Genomic DNA, 25,970 nt, shown 5'->3' on the forward strand with positions numbered 1-25,970 from the left:
GCAGGAAGGGAATGGGTGACCACCAGGCAGAGTAGTAGGTGCAGGCAGGTAGTGCACGGGTCTCCTGTGGCCACCCCCCTCTCAAACAGATATGGATATTGTTGGGGACGATGGCTTATCGGGGGATGGCAGCAGTAGCCAAATTCCTGGCACCATGGATGGTTCTGCTGCACAAGACGGGAGGAAAAAGAGCAGGAGAGCTATAGTGATAGGGGATTCTATTGTAAGGGGAATAGATAGGCATTTCTGCGGCCACAAACAAGTCTCCAGGGTGGTACGTTGTCTCCCTGGTGCAAGGGTCAAGGATGACTCGTAGCAGCTGCAGGGCATTCTGGAGGGGGGAGGGTGAACAGCCAGTTGACGTGGTGCATATAGGTACCAACGATATAGGTAAAAAACGGGATGAGGTCCGAAAAGCTGAATATAAGGAGTTAGGAGGGAAGTTAAAAAAAATAGGACCTCAAAAGGTAGTAATCTCAGGATTGCTACCAGTGCCACGTGCTAGTCAGCGTAGAAATAGAAGGATATTTCAGATGAATATGTGGCTAGAGGAATGGTGCAAGGGGGAGGGATTCAAATTCCTGGGACATTGGAACCGGTTCTGGGGGAGGTGGGACCAGTACAAACTGGATTGTTTGTACCTGGGCAGGACCGGGACCGATGTCCTAGGGGGAGTGTTTGCTAGTGCTGTTGGGGAGGGTTTAAACTAAAATGGCATGGGGTTGGGAACCTGAAAAGGGAGACAGAGGAAAGGGAAGCAAGGATAGAAGCAAAAGATAGGAAGGAGAAAAGCAAAAGTGGAAGGCAGAGAAATCAAGGGTGTAAATCAAACAGGGCCAATAATAATTTTAAAAGGACCAAGAGTGTTAAAAAAACAAGCCTGAAGGCTTTGTGTCTTAATGCGAGGAGCATTCGTAATAAGGTGGATGAATTAGTTGCGCAAATAGATGTAAATGGATATGATATAATTGGGATTACGGAGACATGGCTCCAGGGTGACCAAGGCTGGGAATTCAACATCAATATTCAATATTCAGGAAGGACAGGCAAAAAGGAAAAGGAGGTGGGGCAGCATTGCTGGTTAAAAGAGGAGATTAACATAATAGTTAGGAAGGATATTAGCTCTGATGATGTGGAATCTGTATGGGTAGAGCTAAGAAATACTGTGGGGCAGAAAACATTAGTGGGAGTTGTATACAGACCCCCAAACAGTAATGCTGAGGTTGGGGATGGCATTAAGCGGGAAATTAGAGATGCGTGCAATAAGGGCACAGCAGTTATCATGGGTGACTTTAATCTACATATAGATTGGGCTAACCAAATTAGTAACAATGCTGTGGAGGAGGAATTCCTAGAATGTATACGGGATGGTTTCCTGGACCAATATGTTGAGGAACCAACCAGAGATCAGGCCATCTTAGACTGGGTATTATGTAATGAGAAAGGATTAATTAGCAATCTTGTTGTGCGAGGCCCCTTAGGGAGGAGCGGTCATAATATGATAGAATTCTTCATTAAGATGGAGAGTGAAGTAGTTGATTCAGAGACTAGGGTCCTGAATTTAAATAAAGGGAACTACGATGGTATGAAGCGCGAGTTGGCTAGGATGGATTGGGGAACGTTACTCAAAGGTTTGACAGTCGATAGGCAATGGCAAACATTTAAAGATCGCATGGATGAACTATAGAATTTGTTCATCCCTGTTTGGCATAAAAATAAAACAATAGGTGACTCAACCGTGGCTAACATGGGAAATTAGGGAAAGCATAAGATCCAAGGAGAGGACATATAAATTGGCCAGAAAAAGCAGCAAACTTGAGGATTGGGAGCAGTTTAGGATTCAGCAAAGGAGGGTAAAGGGATTAATTAAGAGGGGGAAAATAGGATGAGAGTAAGCTTGCTGGGAACATAAAAACTGACTGTAAAAGCTTCTATAGATATGTGGAGAGAAAAAGATCGGTGAAGTCAAGCGTAGGTCCCTTGCAGTCAGAATCTGGGGAATTTATAATGGGGAACAAAGAAATGGCTGACCAATTAAATACATACTTTGGTTCTGTCTTCACAAAGGAGGACACAAATAACTTCCCAGAGATGTCAGGGAACATAGGGTCTAATGAGAGGGAGAACTGAATGAAATCAGTGTTTGTAAGGAAATAGTGTTAGGGAAATTGATGGGAGTGAAGGCCGATAAATCCCCAGGGCCTGATAATCTACATCCTAGGGAACTTAAGGAAGTGGCCCTAGAAATAGTAGATGCATTGTTGGTCATCTTCCAAAATTCTATAGACTCGGGCACAGTTCCCGTGGATTGGAGGGTAGCTAATGTAACCCCACTATTTAAAAAAGGTGGTAGCCTGACAGCGGTAGTGGGGAAAATGCTAGAGTCCATTATAAAAGATGTAATAGCAGAGCCCTTGGAAAACAGTGACAGGATCGGACAAAGTCAACATGGATTTACAAAAGGTAAATCGTGCTTGACTAATCTACTGGAATTTTTTGAGGATGTAACTGGTAGAATAGATTAGGGATAAACCAGTGGATGTGGTGTATTTGGACTTTCAGAAGGCTTTCAATAAGGTCCCGCATAAGAGATTAGTGTGCAAAGTTAAAGCACATGGGATTGGGGGTAAAGTACTGACTTGGATAGAGAACTGGTTTGCAGACAGGAAGCAAAGAGTTGGAATAAACGGCTCTTTCTCCGAGTGGCAGGCAGTGACTAGTGGTGTACCGCAGGGATCGGTGCTTGGACCCCAGCTATTCACAATATATATTAATGATCTAGACGAGGGAACTAGATGTAATATTTCCAAGTTTGCAGACGACACAAAACTGGGTGGGCATGTGTGCTGGGAGGAGGGTGCAGAGAAACTCCAGTATGATTTGGACAGGTTGGGTGATTGGGCAGATGCAGTATAATGTGAATAAATGCAAGGTTATCCACTTTGGTGGCAAAAACAGTAAGGCAGATTATTATCTGAACGGCAATAGATTGGGAGAAGGGGAAGTGCAACGAGACCTGGGTGTCCTTGTGCACCAGTCGCTGAAGGTAAGCAGGCAGGTGCAGCAGGCGGTTAAGAAGGCAAATGGTATGTTGGCCTTCATAGCGAGAGGATTTGAGTACAGGAACAAGGATGTCTTGCTGCAGTTGTACAGGGCCTTGGTGAGACCACATCTTGAGTATTGTGTGCAGTTTTGGTCGCCTTATCTGAGGAAGGATATTCTTGCCATGGAAGGAGTTCAGCGAAGATTCACCAGACTGCTACCTGGGATGGCAGGAATGACGTATGAGGAGAGATTGGGTCAATTGGGCTTATATTCGCTAGAGTTTAGAAGAATGAGAGGGGATCTCATTGAAACTTATAAAATTCTAACAGGACTAGACAGACTAGATGCAGGAAGAATGTTCCCGATAGCGGGGGAGTCCAGAACCAGGGGTCACAGTCTAAGGATAAGGGGTATGCCTTTTAGGACAGAAATTAGGAGGATTTTCTTCACCCAGAGAGTGGTGAACCTGTGGAATTCTCTACCACAGAAGGCAGTGGAGGCCAATTCATTAAATATATTCAAGGAGGAGTTAGATATATTTCTTAAAGCTAAAGGGATCAAGGGATATGAGGAGAAAGCAGGGACAGGGTACTGAATTTGGATAATCAGCATGATCTCATTAAATGGCAGAGCAGGCTCAAGGGGGCCATATGGCCTACTCCTGCTCCCATCTTCTATGTTTCTTTGTTAAAATACACTTTAGGACCTGCCAGATGGACCACACAACATTTCTGAGTTTCTTTGCTCCAAAAAGTTAGAAAAATATGGCATAAAGTAATGAACTGATAACAGTGTCAAGGATGAAATGCTGCAGCTTGCAGTCGTTTTAATTGCTTCTAGTTGAAGATGTATATAGCCAAAACTATAATAGGTGCCAATAAGACTGTTTGACCATGCCTGTAATGTGGCAGAACTGACAACACAAAGACTTGCTGAATTATAGTGCATGTATAAATAAGAAGGGCCTGGGAATATCTTTGTTTTCTAGCTTGTACAGCAGATATTGCACAATGTAACCACACATACTAAGGCACGCAATTGGTGAAGTAATGTGGACCTTGTTTTCCTGCTTAGAATTCCCTTGCTTTGTTGAATTAATTTAGCTCATATGTATGCACTATTGCCAGCTCTCGTTTGAAGAAAGAACACCCATAGGTTTCATCTGGTTTTCCAGCTCTAAAACTGATTGAGCAATCACAAACATTAATTGTGTGTGCTTATTGTGGATTTTGGCATGCCAACTGTACACAGTTCTTTACACATGAGCCGATTTGGTTCAGAGCCAGTAACAAGGGTTCATTTCACCAAGGAATACCATTTTGGGGTCTTGAGCTGTACAAGATGGGTCTGTGTTACCATCTACTCATAACAGGCAAATATATACAGCAAAAAGATTTCTACTTTTACATGTTACAGCACCTATACAAAGCAATAAATAACTCCATTTATGCAGTGCTTGTTTGTGATCATTTCATGACTTAAAGCACAATTTAAAAAGAGAGGAAAATATTGGCCCAGAACTTGCGGTCCTGATTGCAGTGAACTGGCAGCGTTCGCCATCATTTCGCCTTTGGAACTGACCGCAACTTCAGGATTTAGCGCATGCACAGCCTAACGTGGAAATCCTGAAGTTGTGGTCAATCACTCATTGTTCCTCCGTCGGCTGTGCTGTGGACACCACCACCTCTCCCCCTCCCCCCTCCCAGCTGGCAATCAGTGTAATCTGTCAAATCATGGAAACTGACAAAAACTTGGGCTCTTCTGCGGTAATACCACTGTTAAATACCCCATTAAAAGTTTTGGATTAGGTGTAACTGGGGTTTTAACAGTGTATTGACTGCTAAACAAAGTTTATGGCCCTGAAAAACTAATTAATTTTGTGGAGTGTCAAATGTATCTATTTTAATAAACCAAAGTCTTTGGGCTGGATTTTACCAGCCCTGAGGAGGCGGGTCTGAAGGCGGGACTGCTGGGAAAAAAGGGAGCGGGTCCCGAACCCACTCCCAACCAATCTTCCCAGGAGTCGGGTACCCGATTCGATTTGCGCAGGGACCCAACTCCTAGTGGCGGGAAGAGGATTATAGCCAGTTAAGAGGCTTGTTCCCATTTTGAGACTTCTGCTGCGGGCTTCCCGACATCGGGGAACCCCACCAGGGTAAGTGAGGCGTGCTGTGGGTCTGTTGTTATGTTTGTGTATAGATGACAGCTGCAGAAGTGGTGTGAAGGATGCTGGTGAGTATCAGAGGTAAGGAAATGTTGGGAAAGTAATTTTTAATGGGTTTAGATTTTTCTGTAGGTGACAAGCTTTGAAGTGTTTGTGTGGCCTCACCTCATTGGGAGAAGTGACAGATCGCTTCTGTACCTTCATCTACAGCTGCCACCCATTTTATCCTAAGGAGAGAGTCATTGGAGAGCCTGGGTGCAAGGGATCACCTTTGTACAGTGATTGTCAGTGTTTGACAGCACCTCAATGCTGTCAAACACTGAGTGACATAAACCTTTTATTTTTGACATGATCTAAGAAAGCCGGTAGATGAAGAGTCATTAACTGATGTCATCTGACACCGGCTTTCCCTTAATTGGCCTGCAAGCCCATAGGGCAGGCTTAACAAGGCCAATCAGGGGAAAATACCGTCTGTGTGGCGGACGTCACTGGGGGCGGGACTAGAACCCGGAAGGCAGCAGTTCCACCCCCAACTCATCTCGGCAGGTAAAATCCAGCCCTTTATATTTGTAAAGTCTGAATTGTATGTAAATCAGTACTGTAGTGGAAACAGCAGAAGCCACTGATGTCATAACAGCACCCCAAATGACTGTAGTGTGCAATACAGGTCAAATGTGCTACATAGAGCAACAGAGAAGGAACATAACTAAATTTGAAGGACCAAAAAATTTAGAATGGAGAACTGAAGTCCTATTACAGAACCAGCAGAAATAGACTTCAATGTGAACTGGAGCTGGTCCAGTTTGATATATTTGTAATTTCCACCCATGTTTCATCTTTTAAGTAAAAAAAATAAATTATGGCAGATCAATAATGTATGTCTGTCTATAATGTATGTTTTTAAAATGTTTACAACGCAGTGTTACTTTCTATAGTAAGTAAAATGCTTTTTGTCGAAGACAATAAGGTGGTCTAGTTGGTGCAATGAGTTAGCACAATGTCCTTACTCATCTAGGACCTTGCAATTGAATCTAGCCCAGGCCAATGCAATAATGATTTCCTTTTTCTGCTGGTCTATGTAAAAAAAACTTCACAGACCTGAAACGTTAACTGTTTCTCTCTCCACGGATGCTGCCTGGCCTGCTGAGCGTTTCCAGCATTTTCTGTTGTTATTTCAGATTTCCAGCATTCGCAGTATTTTGCTATTGGACAATTTCAATCCTGTTCCTGATGAGTGTAAGCCCACAGCACAAAACTATCCCTAATTAAGCACCTTTGGAGTTGCGGACACACTGGGGATGAAGGATGTCCATTGAGTCCAAAAGGCCATAACCTAGTGCACAGAAACTGCTAGCAGTTGTTTTAAGAACAAATGTGGGTTAAAGCAATTTTTTTTTAAATTATTCATTCAAGGGATATGGGCGTGCTGGCAAGGCTAGCATTTATCGCCCATCCCAATTTGTCCTCGAGGTGGTGGTGGTGAACTGCCCTCTTGAAGCGCTGCAGTCCGTATGGTGAAGGTATTCCCACAGTGCTGTTAGGGAGGGAGTTCCAGGATTTTGGCCCAGCGATGAGGAAGGAACGGCGATAAATTTCCAAGTCAGAATGGTGTGCGACTTGGAGTAGTGGTGTTCCCATGCACCTGCTGACCTTGTCCTTCTAGGTGGTTGAGGTCGTGGGTTTGGGAGGTGCTGTCGAAAAAGCCTTGGCAAGTTGCTGCAGCGCATCTTGTAGATGGTAAACACTGCAGACATGGTGCACCGGTGGTGGAGGGAGTGAATGCTAAGGTGGTGAATCCGATGCCGATCAAGGGGACTGCTTTGCCCTGGATGGTGTTGAGCTTCTTGAGTGTTGTTGGAGCTGCACTCATCTAGGCAATAATTCTTTTTGGCCCTGCGCGGCCCCTTTACGGAGCCATTCAAAATACAGCGCATATGCAGTTTTTACATTGAAAAGCCGACAAACCAGCTGCGCGGGTTCCCTGGAGCAGTGCGTGGCCGCGCAGCTTACAGGGAACATTGGTCAGGAGGTCAGTCACTCGCCGCAGAATACCCAGCCTCTGACCTGCTTGTGTAGCCACAGTATTTGTGTGACTGGTCCAGTTGACTTTCTGGTCAATGGTGACCCCAGGATGTTGATGGTGGGGGATTTGATGATAGTAATACCATGGAATGTCAAGGGGTGGTGGTTAAACTCTCTCTCGTTGGGAGATGGTCGTTGCCTGGCACTTGGCGCGAATGTTACTTGCCACTTATCAGCCCAAGCATGGATGTTGTCCAGGTCTTCCTGCATGTGGGCATGGGCTGCTTCATTAGCTGAGGAATTTCGAATGGAACACTGTGCAATCATCAGCGAACATCCCACTTCTGACCTTATGTTGGGGGGAAGTTCACTGATGAAGCAGCTGAAGATGGTTGGGCCTAGGACATTGCCCTGGGGCTGAGATAATTGGCCTCTAACAATCACAGCCATGTTCCTTTGTGCTAGGTATGACTCCAGGCAGTGGAAAGTTTTCCCCTTGATCCCCATTGACTTCAGTTTTACTAGGGCTCCTTGGTGCCACACTCTTGGGGCTCGATTTTCCAAGCCCCGAGGAGGCGGGCCAGCACGTAAAATCGGAGAAATTGGGGGCGGGTGGCAAATCCACCCCCATCCCGCCTCCGTGCCCTTTTGCCAGGAGGCGGGAGGATGTGCAGCTTCGGGTCCCGTCTCCTGGAGGCGGGAAAGGCTTTTACTCCTTTTAACTGCCTGTTAAGATAGTTAACAGGCAGAAATAAGGATTAGTGCCATTTTACCTTCACAGGTGAAGGCTTCCCGACCTCGGAGAACCCCGCCGGGTTGGAGGAGACGTGGAGGTCGTTTGCGGCAGTCGGAGGCACCTGGAAGTAAGGTGTAGAGGTGAGTGATGGGTGCAAGTGTGGAGTGGTAAGTATGCAAGGTGAGTGATAACTTTAAAAAGGTGTTCACTTCTATAGCCTTTAGTCGTGCTGGATCGGGAGAGCAGACATCCACCTTGTCAATTTCAGGTAATGGCTGATGGACCCTCTGCTCCATCAGACATCTGAAATGTACTTTTTTACAATGTTTTTTCAGTCCTCACCACAAAAACTAATCAAACTAGAGAATGTCAGTGTTTGACAGCTTCACAGATCTGTCAAACGCGGTCATTTCTTCTTTCAAGAAGTCTTGACAAATAGCACGTCTGACGTTGACGTGGTCTGTCAGTGACTTCTTCCCTAATTGGCTTGCTGAGCCCGCAGGGCGGGTTTAACAAGCTCAATCAGGGGAAAATCCCTCTGAATGGTCAGGTGAGGATGGAGGCGGGACATTGACACGAAAAGCAGCAGTCCCGCCTCCAAGTCACCTCCATTGACAAAATCCAGCCCTTGACGTCAAGAGCGGTCACTCTCACCTGACCTCTGGAATTCAGCCCTTGTTTGGACCAAGGCTGTACTGAGGTCTGGAACCGAGTGGTCCTGGCGGAATCCAAACTGAGCATCGGTGAGCAGGTTATTGGTGAGTAAGTGCTGCTTGATAGCACTGCCGATGACACCTTTCATCACTGTGCTGATGATTGAGAGTAGGCTGATGAGGCGGTAATTGGCCAGAATGGATTTGTCCTGCTTTTTGTGGACAGGACATACCTGGGCAATTTTCCACTTTGTCAGGTAGATGCCAGTGTTGCAGCTCAGATGCTGGTTAATTTATATTGTGATTCACAGCAAGGAAAATGTGTGCTCCCTTTTCTTCACATCTTGGTGGTAATAATAATAAATCAGCCTAATTTCAAAATCACAACCATGGTTTTGAAATTGTTGCCAAAAGATATAGGATTAGTACTATTTTGGCATCCAAATACAGCCATGCGAAGGGCCAAAATAGCACTCACTCAAATGGTGAAAAAGAGCAAGGTCAGACTCCTTTTTTCACCTCGAGGTTGTTATTACAAAGAGCTCTTTGGAACATTTGATGGCTGTAACACCAAACTTCTACTCTAGTTGGTAATCACACTCAGGCTGGGGTGGATAATGGTGCATTACTTTAGAACATCTAATGCCCAGTTGCCCTGAGAAGGTGATAATATAACCGAGTGGCTTGCCAGACCACTTCAGAGTGCAGTTAAGACTCTCAAAGCTGGTGTGGGACTAGAGTCACAGAGGCGAGACCAGGTAAGGACAGCAGGTTTCTTTCCCTAGAGGACATTAGTGAACCAGTTGGGCTTTTACAACAATCTGACAGCTTCATGGGCACTTTTACTGATACTCAATGTTCCCTTTAAGCTGTGCAGTTCTTGGGACCTCCCGTGTAGCCAGCTCGCCGGCTTTTCAATACAAAAAAAACGTGCATACGCAGTATGTTGAATGGGCCATGCTGCCCCTTAAAGGGGCCACGCACCCAAAAAAAAGGAAACTTGCTGATGCCAGCTTTTTATTTCCAGATTTTTTAAAATTCAAAATAATCAAATTGCCATGTTGGGATTGGAACTCACATTTTCTGTGTTATTAGTACAGGCCTTCAGATTACTAGTCCAGTAACGTGACCACTACGTTACCATACCCAACTATTCTATATTACAAACACGTGCCTTATTGTGAAATATATATGGTAATACATTGTACATGTTTCAAGGAGCAAAGGAAATCAACTACACTAGGGACTTGCCTTTGTATAAGCTTTTAAAAACCAAACTTTAGTTATTAATCCACAAGTCACGGAGTAAGTAGTTGACTTGAAGGCGCCAGTCATTTTCATGAAGGACATTAGTTTTTCCTGGAAACTACTAATTCTTTAAATGCAGAGTTTTAAGAAAATATTAGATACAAGTGCCTACACAGAACATATCAAAGTGCAATTACTTCAAGTTACTTCACCCAAGAGGTGCCTTCTTTAAGACAGAACTGCAGAGAAAGAGGCAGGTCTTTCATTCCTGTTCTATAGAGTCAAGTTTAATCAATGTGCGCAATAAAGCATTTCAAAGATCAAATAAGCAGCAACAGGCAGATAGGACCTCAGTTTAACAGCTCATCCGAAAGATAGCACCTCCGACAATGCAGTTCTCTTTCAGCACTTCAGTGAAATGTCAGCCTATGTGCTAAAGTCCTGGAATGGGGCTTGAACCCATGACCTTCTAATTCACAGGTGGCAATGTTACCACTGAGCCTCTTGTCTCTAGTTACAACCAAAACAATCCAACATAAAACAAAATATAGAAATTTTCTCTATTTGATGCAGGGCGAAAGCTCTGCTTTCACAACATAATATGATACATCAATAAACTAGACTGGCTTTATGAAAATTTGCACTTCAAAGCAACATTACCTGTTTTTCTGAGTGGGAAGTCATCTTTGGGATCGTACATCCCTAGGACTGGATGATTGTATGAGGCAGATATGCTGCTTTGAGGTGGAGAACTCTGGTCTAATGAGCCATGCTGGGTTTTTCTGCAGTAAAGAGAAGCCACACCAAAGAATCAGGTTGCAATCCATGTAAAATATGCAGGTATTAAAGCTACTGAAACACACAGATTAATAGTACCTGGCATTTTAATTGAAGGGAATTATTGTAACCATAAAATCTACCAGAACAGATGTTATCTATTTTGAAATTGTACAAAAATCACAATGTATTAGAAAGGTCAGAGCTCCTAACACATACTCCCAGATGCTCAGCATCTTTACAAAAACGAGTAGCCAAGCCTAATAGAGCAGGCAGTTCCCAGGTTAAATCCCCAATCAATGCTGCTACAATGGCCTCAATGCCAGTGTTAGAATCATAGAATCGTATAGCACAGGAGGAGGCCATTTGGCCCATCGTACATGTACCAGCTCTTTGAAAGAGCTATCTAGTTAGTCCCACTCCACTGCTCTTTCCCCATACCCCTGTAAATTTTTCCTTTTCAGGTATATACAGGAATCCCGCCCCAACCGCGGTTTTGCCATACGCGGATTTCACTTATACACGGTTTCCACTCTGCGACTATTTTCACCAACCGCGGCAGGGAAATTCGCCTTTCCGCGGATTTAAATTTAGGAATAAGGTAAATAACATGATTTTTATATTCTTTTTTATTGTGTTTATATACATTTATACTGAATTTGCCAACCGCGGTTTTACTAAACACTGGGGTTTTCAGGGACGTATCCCCCGTGGTTGGGGAGGGATTCCTGTAATTCCCTTTTGAAAGTTACGATCCACCACCCTTTCAGGCAGCGCATTCCAGGTCATAATAAATTGCTGCATTAAAAAAAATTCCTCTCATTCTTTTGCTAATGATCCTAAATCTGGTTACCAACCCACCCCCATTCGAGCAGGGAAGATCGTGTAGAATTCCTTATCCTGCCTTCTTTCCAGAAACCACTGCTAGGAGTGCACATCTCCAGATATTGATTGAGGACAGGATCAGGCCCAGCAGTGATGCTCCCAGTCACTGAATACTTGCATTCTAGGCTTACACATGAATTATGGCCTTTTAAGCGAAGTAGCTTGGAGTGGGACTGTACCTCAGGGGACAATTGGTACAGAAAATTGCCAGGAAAAAATTAAAGAAATTATTTTACTCTTGTTTTGGTCCCATTTGCCACATTTGTTTGCGTTGGATAAAAACGGTACTTGCTAAAAGAAACTATTCAATATATTAATGGATTGAGGATTGGCTAACGGACAGAAAACAGAGAGTAGGGTCATTTTCGGGTTGGCAGGCTGTAACTAGTGGGGTACCGCAAGGATCAGTGCTTGGGCCTCAGCTATTCATAATCTACATCAATGATTTGGATCAGGGGACCAAATGTAATATATCCAAGTTTGCTGATGATACAAAGCTGGGTGGGAATGTAAGTTGTGAGGAGGATGCAAGGAGATATAGACAGGCTAAGTGAGTGGGCAAGAACATGGCAAATGGAATATAATGTGGAGAAATGTGAAGTTATCCACTTTGGTAAGAAATATAGAAAAGCAGAGTATTTTTTAAATGGTGAGAGATTGGGAAATGTTGGTGTTCAGAGGGACCTGGGTGTTCTTGTACACAAATCACTGAAAGTTAACATGCAGGTACAGCAAGCAATTAGGAAAGCAAATGGTATGTTGGCCTTTATTACATGAGGATTTGAGTATAAGAGTAAAGACGTCTTACTACAATTATATAGGGCCCTGGTGAGACCACACCTTGTGTACAGTTCTGGTCTCCTTACCTAAGGAAATATATACTTGTCATAGAGGGAGTGCAACGAAGGTTCACCAGAATGGTTCCTGGGATGGGTGGATTGTCCTATTAGGAAAAACCGAGCAGACTAGGCCCATATGCTCTAGAGTTTAGAAGAACGAGAGGTGATCTATTTGAAACATACACATTTCTTACAGGGCTTGACAGGGTAACTGCAGGGAGGATGTTTCCCCTGGCTGGGGAGTCTAGAACCAGGGGTCACAGTCTCAGAATAAGGGGTTGGCCATTTCAGACTGAGATGAGGAGAAATTTCTTCACTCCGAGGGTGGTGGATCTTTGGAATTCTCTACCCCAGAGAGCTGTGAAGGCTCAGTCGTTGCATATATTCAAGACATAAACAGCATGTAAACAGTAAGTGGTTGGTAAGAGGCGGGGTGGGGCCTATTAGAGACAAAGGTGGTAATATATGCTTAGAGACGCAGGGCAAGGCTAGAATAATAGAGTACTTTGTATCAGTGTTTACTGAGGTGGATGCTGACAAAATATCGGTAGAAGTGGAAAAGGTAGAAGCAGAAAAGGTAGAAGCAATGGAAGGGGTGAAAGTTGATACAGGATGTACTAGAAAGGCTGGGTATGCTTAGAGTGGATAAGTCGCCTGGTCCAGATGACTTGCATCCCAGGTTGCTAAGGGATTTTGGGGGAGGAGATAGCGGAAGGGCTTGCCGTAATTTTCCAATCTTCCCTAGATGCAGGGGAGGTGCCCGAGGATTGGAAAGTGGTAAATGTCACACCATTGTTCAAGAAAGGGTGTAAGGATAATCCTAGTAACTACAGGCCGGTCAGTTTAACATCAGTGGTGGGTAAAGTTTTAGAAACAATAATCAAGGAAAAAATTAACAGGCACTTGGAGGGGTTTAAGTTAAATAAGGAGAGCCAACACGGATTTGTAAAAGGCAGATCGTGTTTCACTAATCTAATTAAATTTTTTGATGAAGTAACAGAGAGGATTAATGAAAGGAATGTAATGGATGTTGTCCACATGGATTTTCGGAAGGCGTTTGACAAAGTACCACATAGAAGGCTGGTTAACAAAATGGAATAGGTGGGTCAGTGGCAGCTTGGATAAGGAATTGGCTTAAGGGCAGAAAACAGCGAGTTGTGGTAAATGGCTGTTTTTCAGACTGGAGGATGGTAGACAGTGGTGTTCCCCAAGGGTCAGTGCTGGGGCCACTGGTTCCAGGGATGGGGGATCTTAGCTACATGGACAGGTTGGAGAAGCTGGATTTGTTTTCATTAGAGCAAAGGAGTTTGAGGGATGATTTGATAGAGGTGTACAAGATTATGACGCTTTGGATAGGCTAGACGGGGAAAGGCTGTTCCCACTAGTTGATGGTACAAGGACTAGGGGACACACATTTCAGGTTTTGGGCAAGGGATATAGGGGGGATGTGAGGAAAAACTTATTTACGCAGCTAGTTGTGATGACCTGGAATTCGCTGCCGACGAAAGTGGTGGAAGCGGAGACACTCAATATTTTCAAGGGGAGACTGGATAGGCACTTGAGGGAAATAAACTTGCAGGGCTACGAGGATAGACCAGGGGAATGGGACTGACTGGATTGCTCTAGAGAGACAGCAGGGACTCGATGGGCCAAATGGCCTCCTTCTGTGCCGTTATGACTATGAGAGTTCGATAGATTTTTGAATATTAAGGGAATCAAGGGATATGGGGATAGTGCAGGAAAGTGGAGATGAGGTAGAAGATCAGCCATGATCTTACTGAATGGCGGAGCAGGCTCAAAGGGCCAAATGGCCTACTCCTGCTCCTATTTCTTATGTTCGTATATAAAGTTGTACCCTGTACTTCTGGATTAAATCAGAGTGATAACAAATACAACCCAATACTTTAACAAAAATGGTAACTAAACCTTAAAGGAACACATTTAACACAAAAACACCCCAAGTCAATAGCTAAAGAATTCCTGTGTACAAGATAAGCCATCCTATGGCTAAATAAAATGCTGAAAGGCCCACATATCATAAACTTGGAGCGTTTAAGCTCCAGTGGGTTATCTACATACTCCAAACACAAGAGAAGAGTTAGTACCTGAAATATTTTTTTTATAACTGAACTATGTGAATTGAAGTGATAGACTTTTATTAAAGAGCAGACTTTTATCAGAGAAAGAGCACACAAAGTACACTAGATCTGAAAAAATGTATTTGAATTCAACAAAGACAATAACGTTTATTTAAACACTTGTGAATTTGTACCACAGAATACAATCTGAATGAGCAAGGATGCTTATTTGTGGTTTTCACAGAAAGATTGATGGCATTATGAAATACAATCCCAAAACATCAGTAAAAATCCTGAATCCGATGAAAAAAAAATGGAATTGTAACTATCCTGGATATGAGCCAATTCTGAGATGATGTGGGATGGGATGGAGTATGAGCCACATTAGATGGGCAAAATTAAGGAAATTGAAAGTTGAGTGTGGTCCATCTGGATTAGCTTTTTGTTTCTATTCCTCCCCCCTCCTCCCACCACCTTTTTGGATCTCAAAAATGTTCTAATTATTTTCAAATATCTGCTAATTATTTTTAACTCTGTTTTCCAGAAGAACTGGAATGCATCGTCAGCAGTTTTCCCCACACAAATGGAGTATATTTTCCTTTGTTCACTATTAGCAAAAAAAGACAGTGATGTGTAAAATAAGGAAACCTGCTTTAAACTCATATCAAAGTTTTCACTAACATTATTAAGAAAGTACTTGCATTTATAGAATGCCTTTCACAACCTCAGGACCTCCCAAAGTGCTTTCCAGCCAATGAAGCAGTAAAAAGGGGGCGTATGACAGATGTCAGCTTGATAATAAAAGGGAAAATCAAGCTGAATATAAAAAGTACAGAGAAGTGAAAAAGGAAATAAGAGAGGTAACGAGACAGTACGAGAATAGATTGGCGACCAACATAAAAGGGGAATCCAAAGGTCTTCTGACAACTCTTATACTGTTAATATACCTACAGAGGAGCTGTGGGGCCGATTAGGGACCAAAATGGAGAACAGTTGGTGGAGGCAGAAGCCACGACTGGGGTACTAAATGAGTACTTTGCATCGGTATTTACCGAGGAAGAGGACTTTGTCAAAGCTATGGTAAATGAGGAGGTTGCTGGGATACTGAATGAGATAAAAATAGATAAAAGGAGGTACTGGAAAGGCTGGTGGTAATTAAAGTGGCTAAGTCGCCCGGTCCAGATAGGATGCATCCTAGGTTACTGAGGGAAGTAAGGGTAGAAATTGCGGAAGTGCTGGCCACAATCTTCCAATGATACAGGACTGGAGGATTGCAAGTGTTCAAAATGGGGAGAAGGATAAACCTGGCAATTATAGGCCAGTCAGTTTAACATCAGTGGTGGGGAAGCTTTTATAAACAATAATCCGGGAGAAAGTTAACAGCTATTTGGAGAAGCATGGACTAATAAAGGAGAGCCAGCATGGATTTGTTAAGGGCAAATCGTGTTTGACCAATTTGATTGAGTTTTTTGTTGAGGTAACAGAGAGGGTGGATGAGGGCAACATACTAGGCCTGTTAGCAAAATTGAAGCCCATGGAATAAAAGGGGCAGTAGCAGCATGGATACAAAATTGGCTAAGGGATAGAAAACAGAGTTGTGGTGAATGGCTGTTTTTCAGACTGGAGGGCGGTATACAGTGGCGCTCCCCAAGGTTCAGTACTCAGACCACTGCTGTTTTTGATATACATTAATGGCTTTAACCTGGGGGTACAGGGCACAATTTCGAAATTTGCAGATGACATGAAACTTGGACGTTTTCGTAAACAGTGAGGCAGATAGTAATAGACTTCAAGAAGACATAGACAGACTGGTGGAATGCGTGGACACATGGGAGGTGAAATGGCAGAGAAGTATGAGGGGATACATTTTGGTAGGAAGAATGAGGACAGACCAAACACACTAAATGGTACATTTTTAAAAGAGGTGCAAGAACAGAGAGACCTGGGTGCTTGTGCACAAATCTTTGTTAACCTGTCCAGCCACCTTCAAAGCAGTTAATAAAGCATATGGGATCCTGGGCTTTATAAACAGAGGCATAGGGGTCGATTTTCATTGACCCGTGGAGTCGGGATTGGAGACGTGCGGGGGGTCAAAGTCCCGAATTCGAAGGTCCCGACACCATCCCGCCTCCATGTAAGTTTCAAAGGAGGCGGGTACCCGCCCCGCACTGGGACCCGCCTACCCGAGGCGGGAAGGGATTAGTGCCAATTAACTGCCTGTTAACAGGTAGTTAACGGGCAGTTTTTAGCCTAATCCCTATTTTAAAGCTTTAAGTATGGGATTCCTGACGGCTCCAAACCACGCCCAGTTAGAGTTGTCGGGCCGTCGGGTTGAAGGACTTGGAGGGGTCGAGGTGCCGATGTTCAGGTGAGTGACGTGTGCATGAGTGCAAAGGTAAGTGTGTTTGGTGTGTCTAAAGAAGTTTAAATTACCTGTACTTACCTTTACAGCCTTCCTTCCTTTAGGTTTCAGGAGTCCATCATCTAACCGGCACAGAAAACAGAATGGCTGCGAACTGTCAAAAGTGACAGCCTTCAGCTTTCTGTGCCGGTGAGATTTCTAACTGAGTCTGTGTAGAAGGACTCAGGTTAGAAGTAAGACTGTCAGTGTTTGACAGCTTCAAACAGCTGTGAAACACTGATATTTCATCTGTCAAAACGTCTTGACAGATGAAATTTCAGTCTGTGACGTCACCTGTTGCCGGGTGGCCCTTAATTGGCCTGCTGAGCCCGCTGCGTGGGCTCAACAAGGTCAATCAAGTTAAAATCGCGTGGATTGGCCGCATCTCGATGGAGGCGGGACTACAACCCTGAAAATTGTAGTCCCGCCAACTGAATGAAAATCACCCCCCGTGGAGTACAAAAGCCAGGAAGTTATGCTAAACCTGTATAAAACACTAGTTCGGCCTCAGCTGGAGTATTGTGTCCAATTCTGGGCACCACACTTTAGGAAGGATGTGAAGGGTTTGGAGAGGGTACAGTGAGATTTACTAGAATGGTTCCAGGGATGAGGTTATTTGAATAGATTAGTTATGTGAATAGATTAGAGAAGCTGGGGTTGTTGTCGTTTGAGCAGAGAAGGCTAAGAGGAGATTTGATAGAGGTGTTTAAAATCATGAAGGATTTAGATAGAGTAAATAAAAAGAAACTGTTTCCAATGACTGAAGAGTCGATAACGAAAGAGTACAGATTTAAGGACATTTGGCAAAAGAACCAGAGACAACATGGGGGGGAACTTTTTTTTTTTTTACACAATTGAGTGGTTAGGATTTGGAATACACTACCTGATAGGGTGGTGGATACAGATTCAATAGTAACCTTCCAAAGGGAATTGGATGAATACTGGAAGGAGAAAAAAATTGAAGGGATATGGGGAATGAGCGGGCAAGTGGGACTAACTGGATTGCTCTTCGAAAGAGCTGGTGCAGACTTGATGGGCTGAATGGCCTCCCTTCTGTGCTGTACTATTCTATGAAGTACTGTTTGAAGTGTAGTCACTGTTGTAATGTAGGGAAATATATAGTGAACAGAGGAAAACATACCCCTATCGATACCCAGTTACCCTTTAAAAGTGCTTCAAGTCCACAGGACACAGATAAAAGGATGTCTGAAAACACTGCAGAAATCATCTGAAGTACTGCAAAACAGATGTAATTCTAGCAGTACATCTCACCTGTTTCAGGCTCACCAGCTTTTAGTATAGCCAAGATCAACATTTTCTTTGCCATTTACTGGGAATTAAGCCTCTAGTGGTTAGCTGAACTGCTTATGGATAAACAACCTCTTTCTTCACCTACATGTAAACTCTTATACCCACTCACTTCAGTGATGTTTTAAATACTTCAAAGCCGTCACCTTCGGGCTGAGTTTAAAATAATAAATTGGGATATACTTTAAACAACCATATTTTATTTTCTCCTCTTTCTGAAGTTTCCCTGCGTCACATACCCTTTTCCCCAGTTAGTCACCCCCCACCCCGCCATAAGATGTATGTTTCATTTGAAAAATGACTATTGATTAATGGTGGGCGGTTCTAACTTAAAAGTACTGTCCCTCCAGGTGGTATTTAAACAAGAATTTTAAATGTAAGGGATACGCTTATTTTGCCTTGCAACTGGAAAAGATCCATGTAGATAATGTATTCAGTGGGTCAGCCTTTGGCTGGTTGCCAATGCGCTCAGCAGCGTCATTTCCACGATGCAATTGCACCATTATACATTTGAATATCAACCATGACCCTCAGTCCTACGCTGAACTTTTAAAAAAGAAATTGTGCTGTTGTGGCAGAATCAATAACAATACTCGAGAAGGATGCCTCTCGCTAACTGCAACAACTAGCCAAAATTGGATCTACCAGAAAGGACAAAGAGAGTGTTTTCCAGCCAGGGGGAGAACCAAGGTGGTAGGTCTCTGCTTTTTGTAAAATACAACCAGGAGTATCTTCTTTCAAATAGACAACATTTTAAATTCTGTTTCCTTTTTTGTTTCAGTAAAGTATTTTTCGAGAGAAGAAAGACTACATTGAAAGTACTTCCCCAAGAGTACAATTCTCTTTTAAAGTGAGTAATGATGACATCATTAAAGAACAATGAACTGGTGTAATTCAGCAATATGGTAATTTCCACACACTATATTAATTCAGGGTCCCTTACGCAATTCTCTCAATTAAATCAACCAAGCATGCTTCCACTAACTGAGGTAATCAGCACTTTCTGTTCAATCAATTTATTCACCAAGAAAAAAGTGGTTAGTTTGTTTTTAAAGAGAGGGGTACAGACTGGCAACACATCCTCAAATTACTGTGGTTCAGCTTAAAAATCATTAATGATTAGATTTTTTAATTTTCATCTAATATTTATGAAACCTCATTTCCTATGATGGTGTTTTTTTTAAAGTAGGCAGGTGCCAAGATTCTTGATGGTACTCATTTACTAATCCATACTCTGCTAGATGCTGTATTCCAACATTAGTAATATAACTTTTATTATTAAGCTGAAGGCACCAATTTGTACAAATTGCAGTTGTTTTCTCAGTAAATTTGATTTCCACAATCAGCATAGAATCATATAACACAGGAGGCCATTCGGCCCATCATGTCTGTGCCAGATCTTTGAAAGAGCTATCCAATTAGTCCAATTCCCCCACTCTTTCCCCTTGGCCATGCAAATTTTTCCCTATTGCTCTTTGTTGTTCTGTTTTCTATTATTCAATAAACTGAGATATGCATACAGGTGCTGTGTGTTGGTGCAACTAACAACATTATGGAGTGAAAGGACAGCAGTTAAGACACTAATCTACTGAATTTGTCATCTCAGCACCAATGTGTGTAGAAGCACCACCTAGAGACCACAGGGGTCACTGCTGTCTGAAGGGGTAGTCAATAACTACACTGATCAGCATGGAACTGAACCAAAAAATATCATCCCAACTTCAATAGTTGGTTTATGCTCTCAGCAGGATTAAGGGCCCTAAAATATTGGTTGGTTGGTTGGGGGAAGAAAGAGAGCAGCCAATATTCCCCCTCCTAATCACTTTTCAATGACTTCACCTGGAAAGCATAAGCATGTCGATATCGTTGACAAAACAGGGCTTAGCTGTGATTTCTCATACAGTTCAATAACTTGCCAACACTCAGTTGCCTCAGATCACACAAGAACAGTAGCCACTTCTGAAGTACGGAACGGTGACTGGTACAATGGGATCATACTCAAATAAGAGGTATGTTCAGGACAAGGGAGAGGGAACTGAAGAAAATCAAAAGAAACCCAGGTGAAGAACCAAAGCCACTGGTTCAGGAAACAAACAAGGCTGAAAACAGTGGAAGATAAAGATAAAGTAAATTAAGTTAGGTAATGCCAAGATTGGGTTTTTGAAGTCTAAAGGACTGCGATGCTGCTGTACACACGGCGATTGAAGAAGAATAGCACTGCCAGTGACCTGATAACAGGCCTCATGTCCTTACACTCTAGAGAGCAGCACATGAGTTAAGGGAAGGCTTTAAGTTGAGAAAATTGATTTTTAAAAATGCTCTTTATTTCAAGGCAATATAACCTCAGCCCCTTTCCATAAAAAAAGGAAAATAAATTGATGCACAAGTACACAGAGCACAGCTGGAAATCTTAACTGGTGTCTAAATCCCCACTTTAGAGTTTTTAAAATTGTATTAGGTTGGAACCTAAAAAGGTGGTTAAAAGAGAGAGCAAGAGATACAAGGGAATGATTACATGGGAATAATGCGATCCGGTGCGTGCAGGGAAAGTATCTCAGAAAACCACATGCATCTTAAGATGCGAGTGCCATTATCTGCTGGGAGCAGCAAACTAAGGAATCATCTGACTTTCTGTAGTCATATGAGCCCTGCAATTGGGTTATTTCCATGGAATCATTCTTTTGTATCCATAAATACTTTGAAACTTATGGGGCAGTTTTATTTTGTTTTCAGTTACCCCAGGTCCCTTATAACTGACACGGATTGAAGTTATAAAGTAACGGTGCAGGAGAGGTTCAGTAATTCAAATAGAGGAAACATGGGAGGCTTCACATAAAAGTAGTTTAAAAATACCAATTTGGAATATTTAAATTTGAATATTGGGGAATCAATGGCAAGGAACTAATATGATGTCAGACATCTATTCTGAGGGAGATAATTTGTGTAAGGAAGGCAATAGTGGCTACTGTGACATACTTCTGCATTAAATTTCAAATGAAATAGGGACTGAAACCTATGAACTTTAGATTAATCACCGCTAGTAAGTATTGCTTAATTTGAAAAGGTAGCTTGAGGCATTCATTTAACACTCAAATGACTTAGTCCTCAAGGTACTTTCTCTTTTAATGACAGCATCTGTCAAAAAGTAACCCTTTGAGAGCGACTTGGGTTTTCATTTATTTGTGCTAATCAAGCAATAGGACAGTACTACTGGGTAACAGGGCACATTTATTCAACAGTTACTGTCACCGTCACTGTCAAGTGTAGGTTAAATGCAGAGTAAAGCTCCCCGTTAAAATGTTCCAACATTGTCCCCTATTGAATCAGTGAATTTTACATTTCCCCTATGAGTCATCCTTCTGGATTCTGTCAGATTATTAATTTATGATGAATTATGGTATGCGTCTTTGTTATAGTTCAAGCTTTCTGCCAAAACCTGTCATGTGCTCACAGCAGCAACAAAAAAGGGGGCTTCTACAAGCAGGGGGAGTATCTCATGAACCAAATTTGTGCCCTTATATATGCCATGTATAGGATAGCATGTCACAGAATTAAAATCCTAGCTGTATCATCAACTTCTGGAGATCACGTAGAATGCTAACCATATTCTCTTGACTTCTTTATCGTAGAATAATACAGCACAGGAGGAGGCCATTCAGCCGATCGTGCATCTGCCGGCCCTTTGAACGAGTTATCCATTTAGTCCCACTACACTGTTCTTTCCCCATAGCCCTGCAATTTTTTTCCTTTTCAAGTATATATTCAATTCCCTTTTAAAAGTTACTATTGAATCTGCATCCACCACCCTTTCAGGCAATGCATTCCAGATCATAACAACTCACTGCATAAAAAAAGGCAGAAAATACCTTGTCAGAATAATGCGTAGAGACTAAAACCAATAGTCAAGTTTATTTAGAGTTAGAATAATACACAGAAGCAGCAAGACATAGAAAGTTACAGATAGAACAGTATTTAGAAAACAAAAATAGGGTCAAGTCTTCAAGGAGCTAAAATACATTTTTGAGATTTTTTTTACAGTCTGTTCATTGGCAGATGAAGCAGTCTTCTGTAGAACTTCATGATCCAATGCTGCTTGTGGGTAATGCAATTCTCAGTCAATCCACAGACTCCAATCTCCAGTTACAACTAAAGACATGAACAATCTCTGCTGAGCTTCAAGTTATATGCAGACCTCAGTTGACTCTCAACTTGAGGTGGGATTTTAATATCTAGGTATTGCGATCTTCCTTCAAACATCTTGCTTTAATGACTGAGCAATGAGAAGAATTGGATCCATCTATTCTATGATCTGTCAATCTACATGTTAACATTTCACCAAACTGTGTTTATTTAATTTCTGAATAAAGGCATAGACAAACAAAAAGTTGAATTAGGACAGCTAATTCTTACTGAAAATGCTGTAAAATCTCACTAGTTATGTGTCTTGGTCAACACTACCACAGGAACAAATCAACTCCCTTAGATATACAGCTTGTTGAAGTCTTTTTTAAACAAAATTTGGATCAATTCCATTTAAAGTTATACAACATAAAATTCATAAATCTCCATATTTTACCGGTGTTGTCAACAGACATCCACTAGGAACTAGATGAGAGCCCCAAATTCATTTCATGCAGGGTCCTTACAGCTAGCAGAGAGAAGACTTTCATCTGAGCTTTATTTGAAGCCAGCTTTTAGGGAGTAATAATGGCATACTAATCCATTGCATCACCTGTGTCCCTGATATTGCTGAACTTAAAATTGTGCTAAAAGGCCAAATTTAGTTTAATATGAAAAATGAGATAATCTGTACACAATATCAAGACAATGAATATCACCGAAATGTGCACAGGTGAAATTAACATTTCCATGAGTTAAATCATCTCAATCACTGCAGTACCAAAGATGGGTAAATGCCTAACTAGTACTAAAACCTGGACCCTGAAGTCTGTACATACAGTATCAGCAGATCTTTGGCTTTCAACATTGCTTATGTAGCACAGATCATATTTCTTGTAAATGAAACAGAAATTCAATAATTAAAATGAGTCAATGTGACTCACAATAACTTAAAAAATAAATACAACCATTATACCTTAAGCAGTAACAAATGTGATCAGATTTGACATTGGGGTATAATAATAGTAGCCTGATAAATTTATAATTGGCAAGCAGTACTTTATATTAGTAACTAAATGTGCTTCAGTCGCCAATTCTTTTTGGACCAAACTGTAATGCCATTTTTCTGTACTCTTTAATTGCTCCATTGGCCACTAGATTATATATTATGTCATGGTGCAGTCCCCATCCCATCCAAGCATCTTAAAAATCTCATCTCCCCTCACACTATAAATCATTCTTCATCCATATCACGATTATCACCAACTCAAATTAGTAATAAATTTAGATTTCCAGCTTCTGAAAAGCTCAGATCATTACACTTGCAGTTTTACAGGCTGCTGGCATGGGGCTTTTCCCAGCAGTCACTCTTGTTTTCAAATATATGATGGAATACTTTATTATATTAAAGTTTAAAAGTAGGTTTTCCCACCCGTCTGCTTTCCATGTACCCTTTTTCCCCTCACTCTGCTCTCAACCTCAGTACTGAGGCTGGTTGACTAAATGGTATGGCCATCACTGGTCACATTGTGCCAGATCTGCCAACAATCCTGATCCTATCTTGAGGCGTCAAGTCATTTGTGTAGTTCTAGAATTTGTAGTTTAGAAAAGAAAAAGAAAAAGGAAGGAAAAGAAAGCAAGCAAAAAAAAAGCTATCCAAAAAGAGAGTGTGAGGAAAGAGAGCACACACGCATCACCTCCCCCTGTCTCCATGTCCCGGAGCTTCCACTCCTCTACCTCCCAAACCCAGCCCCTCACGAGTACACAAGGGGGGGAAAAGTGCCAGACAGCAAGGAAGAAAGAGAGAGGGGAAAAAGGAGAATATTGCTTTTGCCTTTCACCTCCTCAGGATGTCCGAAAGTATTTCACAACCAATGAATTACATAAGTTTAGTGCTCCTTGCTGATCTAAGAGGCATTAAGTGGGGAGGCATAAGGAAAAGTTGTTGCTCACTGGCATCAAAAAAGCATTTTCGGAAAGCAGTATTATCCCATGATAATTAGTGACTTTAGAATACAGTTCTTGACCTTGAAAGTAGTTATGCAACTACGGCATCCTGTTCATTACTGGCTACTAGGATCAAGGTCACAAAAAGGGTTTGTATCATTCATCAATCAGTACTTCTTTCCCATCCTGCCTGGTGCACATGAAAACACTCTAATAGCATATGGGGCTATTTAACTTTGCAAAGGAGCATAGGTAACTCCTACCAACATTTGGACTAATGTACTGTTATACGGAATGTAATGTAGAATGTGACTAGTGACAATCACATAGTATAAAAATCATTGGTTGATCCTAGACCATTTAAAAAGCATATACACGTAAAATAGTGAAGCTATGCAACTTTTTATACACCTCCAGTGCATTAGCACTAAATTCTAGGCACATGCAATTCCATTCTTCTTGCTCTGAATGCCAATCTTTCTTAACTGGCATTGGAAGATGAGAATCAATACAGAAGTTTATTTAGAAACCAAGAAAGTGCAGTAGAAAATCGTTTTTACTTGTGCTGCTGATCTTCAAAATAAAAAATGAATCAGAAAGATCACAGTTAAAAATACTGTACAATCTACTCCCAATGGCTTTGTGGCTAAGTACACTGCCTAGTACTGGAGAGCGGTTACTGCCTGTGGAACTATACCCCAGCAAGAGTCAGCAAGCTTAGAAGAAAATTAGTAAACACAAAATTGTAACAAAAAAATGTACAAATATTGCCAGTCACACCCTTGACATAATTTATTATATCTAAACAGAAATGTAAATTTGCAGGCCATTTTATGAAGAGATTGCATCTCTAACTGAAGCGCTTAACATAATTTTAAGTTATTGCAAATGCTTATTCACTGACAAATAACTTGACACTATGATTGCTTCAAATTAAATGTAATATTTATATACTAATAAAGCATTATACTAAAAGCCACATCAACAACCACTTTTTAGATGCAATGGAGGGGTAAAACACGCAATATTGATATCTTACAGTATTTAAGTAGAGTTAGTAGATGAGAGAATACTTAGACACACCGTAAGCAAGTCCCAATTATATAAAGATTTAGTAAAAGGATGATTTAGAAACGGCATATCTAACAGATCAGCATCACTGATCACTCTGTCAGAGTCAGACTCATTCTGGACATTTCTGTTGGCCAAAGTCTGTCACTAGGACCTGTACTAAGCAGCTAGTGACAACTGACACTGATACGTGGAACTGGGTTTTGGTGTCTAGAATGCCAAGGTGGGTGGCACATTTCAAGCTACCAATACTGAAGACAGATATCCATCCATGTAGCTGAAGAAGAAAATCAGACTTTGGACAAAAGGTGCTGGAAGGTACTATCTGGAGGTTGGGTATGAAAACACTCACTCATATCTACTGTGTTTTGTCTGATTATGCTTCTGTGAAGAGCCTTGGGATATTTCCCTACATTAAAGGCACTATATAAATGAAAGTTATTCTTTGCCATTGATTGGGTGGCAGAGAGGCAAGTAGATGCTGCTGAAGCTCCATACCTCAAAAACTGGTAAAACCACTGTTCGATCGGATAGTGTGTTTACTTTGTGTAGTCAGGAAGATGGTAATGAACTCAGACATTTACTAAGTTGTGCTGCCTCCCATGCCACTAATACTCCTAGTACTACTGACCACCTAGTAAGGTGTCAAAGCACACGTCAATCATCATCCTTTGTGG

The 25,970-nt window shown here is 42.0% G+C and overlaps 1 protein-coding gene across 14 annotated transcripts in view; it reads right to left on the minus strand.

Moving 5' to 3' along the window:
• hdac4 (histone deacetylase 4) overlaps positions 1-25,970 on the minus strand; it is a 553,521-nt gene that overhangs the window by 190,269 nt on the left and 337,282 nt on the right. For all 14 annotated transcript variants that reach the window (XM_085985633.1, XM_085985631.1, XM_085985630.1 and 11 more), the window contains one exon: positions 10,529-10,650. In XM_085985633.1, the coding sequence (XP_085841759.1) occupies positions 10,529-10,650 (122 nt within the window). The remainder of the gene's footprint in view (positions 1-10,528; positions 10,651-25,970) is intronic.

This window comes from Somniosus microcephalus, chromosome 4, assembly GCF_052327205.1.
Source record: "Somniosus microcephalus isolate GS21.2 chromosome 4, FLI_Smic_1.0, whole genome shotgun sequence".
Classification (NCBI taxonomy): domain Eukaryota; kingdom Metazoa; phylum Chordata; class Chondrichthyes; order Squaliformes; family Somniosidae; genus Somniosus; species Somniosus microcephalus.